The following is an 11,413-nucleotide window of genomic DNA, read 5'->3' as shown; positions in this document are numbered from 1 at the left end:
TAACCTTTTTTTTGTTTTAAATCATATATTTTATTATTATGTAATGATATTTCTCAAATAGTAATTGTAATACTTTATTTCTTCATGGTTATTTATACCTTTCTCAAATAAAAATCATAATATTTTTTTCTATACATTATAGGTTATTTATTAAAATTTATTAGTAAAATAATTAAAAGTTTTACTTTTGCTTATATTTTTTAGTAATAAAATTAAATATACATGAGACTACTCCCGGTAGATCTATATGACTTACGTCCCGTATTTCGAGGCTTACGTCTCACCCCGTACTGCATAAAATGTCTTGTCTCACGCCTCTACCTTTTAAAATACTGATTTAAACCAAACGACCTTTTAGTTAGAATTGATTGGGTTCTTGGATTATTTTTGTTAAATAATTAATATGCTAATTTTAGAAAAGCTTTAAAATTAGGTGGTGATTCTTAATTATTTTTTTAATTATTAATTTTGAACCTCACGGCGCTGGTGATTTTTTTTAAAAAAATTAGTTTTGTTAAATATATCTTAATTTTAGAAGCCATGTTACAAATATGAATTTAGTAAAATGAAACGAAAGGAATGTTTGTCATTTTATGAAATCAAGATAAAATTAATTCTTTTTATTCATTTCATCCTTATATTAGGTAATAGTTCATCATGCTCTCTATTTCCAACCCCGTGCAATTTCACCCCACTTATCTCCGGTTGAAAATTTCGTCCTTGAAATAATATTAGTTTCTTATTCTTAAAAAAAAGTGTAGTTATTGAAAAGAGAACAAGATGAAATTGTTCAAAATACCTTTTTAATTATAATTTCTTATAAGTTGTTTAGTATGGAGGATGGAATTGTTAAAATTATCTCATCAATTGGGAAATATACCAATGCGAAATTGATGGCTCGTCGAAGGTGTGATTGTTTGTCAGTCCTGTCGTTAGCTTCATTTTGCTTCCTTTTCCGTTTTAAGTGATTTTCTGTCTAATATAATAAAAAGAATATTATAAAAAAACTATCGTTGTTTAAAAACTAACAATTATTCATAGTTAAAAATATCAAATATGTTGTCTAATACCGATACATCATAGAAAAGCCTTAGATTTTTTTTGAAAATTTTCAATCAAAATATGAACATTGCAGAGATTATTTGAGAGATTTACGGATTATATGTTATATTTAGTATGAAAAGTAGAGAAAAGAGAGATTTTAGGAGGAGAGATGAAAGAAAGAAAGAAGAGATTTTTCCTAAGAAGAGATATCTTAGGAGAAAAGAAGAAAGAACAAAGACTTTAGGTTGAGCGATGGAAAATAAAAGAATAAAAATTTTGGACGGATTTGGAAAAAACTAACCATATACAAAAAATTTATGGGTCATTATTTGCTACTTTTATTAGCCGAAGTAATATATATATATATATATATATATAACTATTTTGTGCCAATTTTTTCAAATCGGGCAATAGATGCAAATTCTCTCTCTTAATTGATAAAGAAAAAACCATCTTACACAATTATTTCTATTATAATTACTAATTTACTTTGTAATTTGAAATAATCAAAGTCTCACTAATTAGTAATTCTATACTATTTAAAGTCAAATACACCCTTTCTTTAAATTTCAAGTCAAATATGTGTATTTTTTATACTAAATATATTTTGAAATACAGATACGATGGGAGAGAGGCGAGTGAGATAGAGGAGAAGTGACCGAGAGAGTTAGTGTATCTCAAATATATATACCTAAAGTACTAGATACATTCCAAATACATTTAGAAATAGATACATATGAAAAGAGACGAGCAAGAGAATAGAGTTACATATCCTAGATATATGTGAACGGCGGTTGAATATAGTGTTAAAATATCTAGAACAAATTACACCTAATTTGATCCATATGTATTTGAGTGTGCCAAGTACATGTATCTGACGAAATAAATATAATACAAAAGATAATTTCAAAAATTAAAATGAAGACACGTAATTAGACTCTAAATTAGTGAAATTTGTGTTGTTTGCTCACTATAAAACCATGTCAATTTATCCGGTACCTTGTTTAATCGGTTTCGCGGTCCAAATTGTTAGGCCTTTTCAATAGAGATACCAAGCCCAGTAAACATGTCATCGCGGCCCAAGAAACTTTTAAACCCACCAAAAATATCATACTTTTGCAGAAAGTAATTTTAATAAAAGGCAGAGGAAAATATATGAAAGGGAAAAAAGGTGTGAATGAAGAGAAAAATGGCAGAAAGAAGGAAAGAAGGAAAATATGACGGGAAGAAGGAGAGAAGAGAATCTGGGTGGCCATCAATCAAACTCAAATTAAACCTTGAGGTCAATCGCCTCAAAGATAACGATCTCATTACCGTACGGATTCATTCTTTCCCCTTTTTACACTAAAATTTGTTCTTGTGTTTTCGCCTAAATTTTCCACTAATTTTCGATTGTTTGTTATCTTCTTAATATTGGTTTTCTTTTGACGGGACATGCTGTTAATGATATGAAGCTTAGGCAAATCATGAAACTCGTTGTTTAAATAATTCAAGCATAACCCCTATAACTTGAGATTTTGATACATTTGTCATAATTGTGAGTGATTTGAGCTTAATTACTACTGCTCTGTTTGTTGATTTAGCAATTGTGTCATGCATTAGAATCACTGATGTTTTTTTGTTTAAATGATTATGAATTAAAGTTTAAATCAGGTTGGATTTATTGTTTCATGTTTATATTCGAGAAGCTCGTTACTTCTATTGTTGTTATGTAGTTGGGTTTGCTAAATTGATAATGAGTTTCTCCAAAACAAGGAAGTTCATAGTTCAGGGGGCAGGGGGATAAGTAATAAGATTGTGTAGCTACTGAATTAGCTTACAATGTTTATGTGAAGCCAGAAGGTTGCTTAAAATTGTTGAAGGATACAGGTGTGTGTCACTTGTAAGAATTTTCAGTTAGTTTGGATGATTCCACCTTTGATCATTGTTGTTTCGTAGGTTTGACAATCTGAGAAATCTTAATAAGAAGTTTATCAAATAAATTGAGTTGAGAGAGTGTTTTGTTGTTGAAGGACCTCCTACCCTACTATAAACAATTAAAGTTTGCTACTTTCACCATGTTCAATCAAAATAACAAAAATAATGAACATCTCTTATGAGCTACGATTAGGATTTATTCTTGATGTGATTATCGGAACAGAGAAACTGTAGGAGAATATATCGTAGATAAAATCAACCAACTTGCCTATTTGACAAGAGTCGAACCGGACACCTTTTTGCTATCACATTAGGAAATAAGAATCTCTCATCTTTGCTTGAATCATGATGTCAAATCACAAGACCTTAATTTAATGATGAAGCTATTATTGGCTTCTAATAATTCCTCTATTTGCTTATATTATTCAGGTTGAGAATTTCCTTACTCCAGCTGAATCAAAGGCTTTAGTCAAAGCTGCAGAGTCAATTGGGTTTGTTCACCAAGGAAGTCGTGGTCCTGCATATGGCGAAGCTTATAGAGACAATGATCGTGTATCTATGCATGATCCTGATCTTGCAGATGCAATGTGGAGAGCTGGACTGAACAAATTATTTTCTGACATCAAAATTCGAGGCAAAGTTGCTGTTGGATTGAACCCTAATATTAGATTTTACAGGTTAGGTGTATTTTCGTCATTAAACTGTGATATTATTATGACATATATGTGATCCTTTGCCCTGCTGTGTGGTAAACTTACTTATTTGGATAAAATGTGGCATATTTAAGAAATATACTTTATTGAGTTTGATAGACATTGACTAGATTGAACAGGTCATAATCAACCATGTCATTTACCTACATGGTGGTGGTAGCGATCATCAGATGCAGGACGAGATAGTGAATATCCAAAATACCATATGGCAGCAGATAAATAACAAATTGAATGCTGATTTTTCCTGGTTTTCTGGGGAAGTATTGATAGTTTCTTGCTTTGAAAGGTCATGAGGTAGTCAACATGTAGGTGACTGTTTGAAGCTTATGATATCAAATAGATTGGGAACTCCTTCCAGTTTTATGAATCGTGCTTTTTACCTTCTAACCAAGTACATCCATCTTGTTTCTGTTTTCTTTCCAGTAATTTCAACGAAATGTCTAAACTGCTTTGACTGTTATGTACAAAATGCTTGTCAACTTACCATTCCCTTTCCTAATCTGAAATAGTAGCAATCACATGAATGTTTTTGAGGTAACACTATTTGTATCAAGAAAAGCGGTGTAGCCTTTAACTATTTAACTTGTTGCAGTTTACCCTCTTAGCATTTTCTTTGTGGCAAATTGACCCCTTCAACTTTTCAAATGTAACCACTTGCCCTTACTTCAGTTTTCATTAATGGACTGTTAGGCTCTTGGGGTATAATATGGACTCTTTACTGTTTTTTGTTTCTTCAGTGGCAGTTTGGCACAACACTGTGTCACCTCACTCCTCTTACTTCACCGTTGTTTGTTTGCTTTTTTCTTCCTCCACGCCCAATTGCTACCCATCCCACCCAATTCCTCCAGTAGCAACTTCCTCCTCCAACTAACTCCCCATCCCCAACTTCTTCTCTTCTTCCTTTCCTTTTTATTGTTTTCTCTTTCCTTCTTTTTCTTGTCAGCATCTGTACTTTATTTTCTCTTCATCCCAGCAGCCCCTACCCTTTCCCTTGGTTGCTTGTTTGAAATGAATTCAGACTTCAGTGCTAACCAAAAGTTCAAAAGAAAAAAGAAGAAGAAACCACACGAAGAAAAACCAGATTTGATTCCCAAAACAGTTTATAAACTCACAACCAATTTAAGTTTTCTCAAACAATCAGTAGCATAGATATAGCTAGGAAGACAAGCAAACCTTGGGGTATCTATTCTGCTGTGCTGGAAGAAAATGTGGCATACAAAGTAATACATTCTTTACAAGATTCAACTTTTGGTTGGAGCTGCTGAAATGAAATACATGATATTTGAAAGTGGAATTTGGAATGAATAAGAAAATAACAAGGAATAAAGCAGTAAGTAAGAAAGGGATGATAAAAGTAGCAGCAAGAAGTTGCAACCAGTGCTGTGGTGTTTGAGGGAGCTGTTGGGGCAAGGAGGAAGAAAGAAGTAGGAAGAGGGTTGGTGCACTGGTGTTGTGCTGTGAGGAAGAAATTGTGTAAAGTAACTGTATAATTAATGAAAGATGACAGAAGGAGAAATTTACTATGTTATGTAAAGTTGACACTTTACAATAATTGCCACAAAATATTGTTGAGTTAAAATATCCACAAATTAAATAGTTAAGGGCCTTCACAGCACTATTCTCTTTATATTAGTTATCAAATTATATACTTCAATTATATATGGTTTGATGATGTCTAACATAACAATTAGTTGCTATCTGTTTAATAAACTTTTGTATACTATTAGTGTCGCTTGTTTGAAACATTCTCTTAGTTTTCCCTCTGGTGTCAGGGCCTTCGCAGCCATTTCTTTTCCTTTTCTCCACATTTGTGATTCTCATTTCCTTTTCCTGAGTACATGGTAAGGTGGACATTATAACAAATGTTTGGTCCTCATCAAGTAACTGTTGTTGCTCTCTAGGTACAAGGCTGGTCAGAGATTTGGACGGCATATTGATGAAAGTGTTGACATTGGAGAAGGGAAGCGCACACACTACACTTTGTTAATATATTTAAGTGGTGGTCCCAAATCCAAAACCAAAGTTGATAAAGATTCTCAGCATTCATTGTCTGAGAGCCTTGTTGGAGGGGAAACTGTCTTTTACGGTCCAAGAAACGCTTTGGTTGCCGAGGTACTATTCTCCCCTTTTCAGAAATGCCACTCCCACTCTTTCTTCAATGTTCCCATTCCCGATTGCCCTTCACACATGTAGACATGTATTACTTATTTTAGATGTGTTTCTTCATATTTCAGTTACCTCCATAGAAGGCAATCAATCAATCATGATTTGTTATGCTATATATCCTATTGTAAACTGCATAATGTGGCATCAATTAGAGAATAATGGCATGCTTTTCTTGAGTAAAAATCTGATTTTGTTATGCTATTTATATTTAACATTGTATAGGTACCTCCGACCGAAGGAATGGCTCTTGTTCACATTCACGGGGATAAATGTATGTTGCATGAAGCTCGGAATGTCACTAAGGGTATCAAATATATATTACGATCTGATGTTGTATTTGCTTGAACAAATGCTAAGCCTAAATGAATCATATTTGATTTCTAAACTCCGTTGAGTTAGTGAGCACAAAATCTCTTCAACTTGTTGTAATTCACCTACTTCTATTTCTAACTTCATTTTATGTCAAACTACTGCTGTATTCTGCCATAAATCTTTTTGCTTCTGGCGTTGCCCTGTAAAGAATTTCAGTTATACTTCTGTATCACACTGGAAAAAGCACTTGGATTAAACATTGAATCTTTCATTTTCATGAGTCTGGACTGGTGATAGGATTACTTTCATTAATATTCACAGGTAAAGGTGGGATGTCTGATATTTTTTCCTTTATAATTTTGTTGTTTGGAGGGAGTTGAGTTGGTTGCTTCTTACGTAATTGGCACTGTCAATCATAGAGCACAATTATTGTTTTTCTCGATTGAACTGCTGTGAAATGCTTTTACTTGAGCCGAGAGTCTATCGAGAGCGTATGTTGCTCGAACTGTTTGTGTCGGATTCTCCAAAATTAGTGTGTTTTTGGTGAATCCGACATTGGTGCGACATCGCAAGTGAAGAGTTTGTGCAACTTAGTCGGAAACAGCCTCTCTACCTCCCAAGGTAGGGGTAAAGTCTATTAACATTTTATCCTTCCTAGACTCCATTTGTGGGATTACACTAGGTGTGTAGTTGTAGTAGTCATAGAGTAAAATTAATGTCTCTATTGCAATCTATTGAGATACTTAAGAAGAAGCTAATATTTGTAGGTGGAACATTGATATGTGGAGACCTACCCCATCTTAGAATCTACGAGCTTGTATTATATCTCAATTTTTATGACAGAATATTTGAAAGAAACTGTATGCGTACGGTGAATACAATTTAGAGGATAGATTATGAACAACAAGCAACATTGATGATATTATTCTTCCTCTGCTACCTCTTCACCTTACAAGGGAATAATCAAGGTGCATAGATATTTCATACTAGTATTTCATTAAGCCTCAGTTATTAGACAGCAAAAAGAACAAACATAGGTACAAACACACTCATTTCTCAGTTCACAGCTCTGCAGTTGAGTCTAACTTCTGCATTTTCAAGGACACCAACATTTCCAAGCTTGATCATTGAAGCAGCAAATTCCCTGAAGAACACAGTTTGGTCATTGGCAAATGCCTTAACAATCAATCCAGTCCTGTAGTCATTCAACAAACTCTGGTCTGATGCAAAAACACCTTTGCCTGAAATAATTTGCTTGTAATAGTTGTTGTCAAATACTGATGAAGTTGGGTCCAATAATTGTCCTGCATTGCGATCACTGTTGGGTTTCGGGCATTTCTGCTTTAAGCTCTGTGCAAATACTGCGTTCAAGCTCGGGTCAGTGTCGTGCACTGAGCTGAAGTTATGAAGTCTGCCTTCAAATGAAGAGCAGTGTGAGAATCCAAGTGTGTGTCCACCAGAAAGAGCAACCAAATCTTTCACTCCCAATCCCCTGTTGGCAAAGCTCTGAATGAGTTGGCTTGTGTTGAAGGATGGAGCAGGTAAGTTTACTGTCTCATTGGCCCTTGACACCCTTCCATCTTTTCTTCCTTTTAGTACATTCCAGTATGGACCTCCAGACTACAAAATTGATCAGACATGAAGTATTTATGAGCTTATGATTACAGTTTAATCAGTGAATTTAACTTATATACACTGACAACGCCTTGCTAGCTAGTAGTATATTTTAACTGGTCATATAGTGTTATTTACTGCTCGTGAATTAACAATTTAGTAGGGAGGATGATGAAGTAGTACCATGGCCACGACATCTCTAGCTGCGATGGCAACTATGTCAGCACAAGAAACAGTTGCTGGGCAAGCCTTTTCGAGGTTTGTTTTGACAGCATCAATCACATAGAAAGCTCCAAGAGAGAGGTTAGGCGGACCATCTTTCTCTGCTTTGTTTTCTGGTGTTGAATCCAGTAGAACTGATGCATCACATCCCTGTGAATAATCATTAACAAAACAGTTTCAATTTCCATCTCTTGCATGCATCTATAATATAATGACTTGCATTATGCACACAATTAATACATACTCTAATGAAACAATCATGGAAGAACATCCTGAGAATACGTGCTGGGACTTTAGGATCAAAAAACGAAGCATTGCGAATTGTTTGATAAATAATATCTTCAGCATGAGGACATGTTTGATCATAGTATTGAACTCCAAGAGTTGCACTGCATAGAGGGACTATTAACAAAATAAGAAAAAAGATTGTAGAAAAAGGAGCCATCAATTATGCTTAAACTGGTATCTAAGGATTTAATTAATTAATTGCAACTTGAAAGGAAGATGAGATGATTGTGCAACAGGATTTTGGGTATATATAGCATGGAATGATCAAATAAACAAATAGTATTTTTGGTGTTTGGTGCATGGAGATATTAATATGTACTTTCAAGTCACTCAATTAGTAAAAAGAGGGAAGCCTTGGGAAATTTGAAGCTTATTTTGTGCTTTGAGACTAAGCATTTCCAGCGATGCTTTTTAGCTTGTACGATCAACAACATTACTAACAACAACTCCAAGAATAGTACATTCTTTTACTAGTACAAATTTCTTTTCTTTCACATATATCTGCTTTTATTTCACTGTGATGATAAAGAGTCTACATCGCCCTTCAAGAGATGAGTGGTCCTTTTAATATGGTTAGCTTGGGTAATCCTTACCATTTGACTCAAAATTCATTTCTTTAACATGATATTGGACTCTCATATATCAAATATAATTGTCCACACACCAGATGTCCGGTCTTGGCGTGGGAGGGTGTGTGAAGAGTGGATCTCACATTGTCATTCATGTGTGTTTTTTTAAGTCTGGTTTCCCATCACCACCTCTATTAAATAAATGTATTGACATATTAAACGAGGCAAACTAATAATGATGCGCTGGAAGTTGCCTTGCATGCATGCTTGTTAAAGACGGGACTTGTTGAACTGATGATCAGCTGATATATGCAATATGTTTTCCCTGCATAGTAACTCCGTAGTTACGATGTGAATTCGGAATTTAGATTTTGTAAATTTAGAATAAGCATAATCATATCAAATGTAAAAGAAAAAAAAATCTTTTTCTTTTTGTACATATATAAATAGTTCACNTCATATATCAAAATATAATTGTTCACGCACCAAATGTCCGGTCTTGGCGTGGGAGGGTGTGTGAAGAGTGGATTTCACATTGTCATTCATGTGTGTTTTTTTTAAGTCTGGTTTCCCATCACCACCTCTATTAAATAAATGTATTGACATATTAAACGAGGCAAACTAATAATGATGCGCTGGAAGTTACCTTGCATGCATGCTTGTTAAAGACGGGACTTGTTGAACTGATGATCATCTGATATATGCAATATGTTTTCCCTGCATAGTAACTCCGTAGTTACGATGCGAATTTGGAATTTAGATTTTGTAAATTTAGAATAAGCATAATCATATCAAATGTAAAAAATAAAATAAAAAAAAAATATATATATATATATATATTTATTTTTTTTATTTTTTTTTATTTTTTTTTTCTTTTTGTACATATATAAATAGTTCACGAGTGGAAAGTACTGGTGAATCTATAAAACTCGTCTAGGAAAAAAAAGCTTCTCCATTAATGTCAACGAATCAGGGTCGGACCAGAAAATGAGGTATATATATAGTTCGCCAAAGTAAGTAACTTTAGTCTAGATAATGTATATAGTAAGAAAAAATTTATATATTTATGTATATACAAATTAAATTCAGAACTCAATTATGAACACTTGATATACTATTTACAAGGTAACTAATAAACTAATAAAGGTGTGTATATAGGTAATTTATCCAAAAAAAAAAAATGAGGTAAGGGAAAGAAAAATGAGAGATGGGCTTCACTAACACCTCGTTTGGATGGTTGTTACCTGTTGTATTGTATTGTATTGTTAGTTTAAATATAGTTTTGTTTTAATTATTACTTAAATTATAGTGAATTGTATTATTTAAATATCATTAGGTAACGACAAAAAGACCCATCTTATGTGATTTAGTGTGATCGCGTTGTTAGCTTAATATTTTCTTCCCATTTTGTCTTTATTTATTATTTAATACATTTCATCTTTTAGTGTACTTTTTCATACTAGTTCTAACCGTACCCTACTTTTCTTTAAAAAAATACAATATAATACATTATAAAATAATACGTAACAATCATCCAAACAAAGTGTAATGTGGTGAAAATTCAAATAATCAATCAGGTAAATTCATGTAATTATGTGTGGAGTTTTTCTTTAACGTAAAACACAAAGAACATAAGAGTTTTTCTCTGTTTTAGTCAAAGATGGAAAGAGTAAGAAGCACATTATATTATATATATAGAGAGAGAGAGATACATATATGCTAAACAGAGGTAATTAACGCACCATGGAGAACGTTAAAAATCCTTTTGTCTAATGTATATAACATGAGAATATAGTCTCACTAATGAAGTCTGAGGAGGATGATGTGTACAGAGTATTATCAAGTTGTTTCTACTTTTTCTAGGCCATATTGAGTGAATTGTTGAAATTTGGTACACCTCTTAAGAAATATATTTAACGACATAAATTTAAGACTATTTTTCATTATTATCCTTTTGATTATATTTAAATTATTCTATTAAAAATGTCAAGTAATTAAGAATCTCATTAAATGAAGAATAAATACACTAAAAAGGAACCATTCTCTTAAATTTTAAGTAATTCACTTATTTTAAACTATGAAGAAAATCTCAGTCATTCACTTAATATAGACTAGAAGAAGTAATAGATAACGGCTGTTAATCTGTTTCTTTCAAGTTGGTCTAAAGCTTCAAGGCAAACAGTTGGTAAGGTACTAAGAGGTATACACGTATATACATACATAAAAAAAAAACTTGGCTGTACTTGAAAAGATAGTACTTCTCCTAGATTCAAGGGGAAGAAAGAAAGAATAACTACCTTATGGTTGGAGTTTTTTTTCTTTTTCCTACCCGATGTCTGAGTTTGTATTGATGTTCTGATTAAATTCGAATCGTGCATCATTCATTTGGAAATGTCGCTCCCAACATGATTTTCTCCATATCTAGGATTCAAATTTAAAACCTCTGATAATTATGGGTGAAACAGTTCCACCACTAAACTACTAACTTTCCTTATAGTTGGCGTACATTATAACAACAGAAGCTTTAATTATTCCAGGGTTTGTTATTTTAAAGAATTAATTAAGAGT

The 11,413-nt window shown here is 33.0% G+C and overlaps 2 protein-coding genes across 2 annotated transcripts; one reads left to right on the top strand and one right to left on the bottom strand.

Moving 5' to 3' along the window:
- Positions 1-2,196: 2,196 nt before the first annotated feature.
- Positions 2,197-6,424, top strand: LOC125861024 (uncharacterized). The gene is made up of 4 exons (XM_049541111.1): positions 2,197-2,359; positions 3,391-3,638; positions 5,576-5,786; positions 6,063-6,424. Exons 1-4 carry the CDS (start codon positions 2,222-2,224, stop codon positions 6,183-6,185), a joined length of 720 nt encoding a protein of 239 aa, XP_049397068.1. The 5' UTR covers positions 2,197-2,221; the 3' UTR covers positions 6,186-6,424.
- A 705-nt stretch (positions 6,425-7,129) lies between these two features.
- LOC125861018 (peroxidase 66) lies at positions 7,130-8,507 on the bottom strand. Its single transcript, XM_049541103.1, has 3 exons — positions 8,233-8,507; positions 7,950-8,138; positions 7,130-7,772 (listed from the first exon to the last, which is right to left on the bottom strand). Exons 1-3 carry the CDS (start codon positions 8,431-8,433, stop codon positions 7,209-7,211), a joined length of 954 nt encoding a protein of 317 aa, XP_049397060.1. The 5' UTR covers positions 8,434-8,507; the 3' UTR covers positions 7,130-7,208.
- Between the last annotated feature and the right edge of the window lie 2,906 nt (positions 8,508-11,413).

This window comes from Solanum stenotomum, chromosome 3, assembly GCF_019186545.1.
Source record: "Solanum stenotomum isolate F172 chromosome 3, ASM1918654v1, whole genome shotgun sequence".
NCBI lineage: Eukaryota > Viridiplantae > Streptophyta > Magnoliopsida > Solanales > Solanaceae > Solanum > Solanum stenotomum.
The sequence above is the reverse complement of the archived record's forward strand: the minus strand, read 5'-3'. Positions and strand labels throughout refer to the sequence as shown.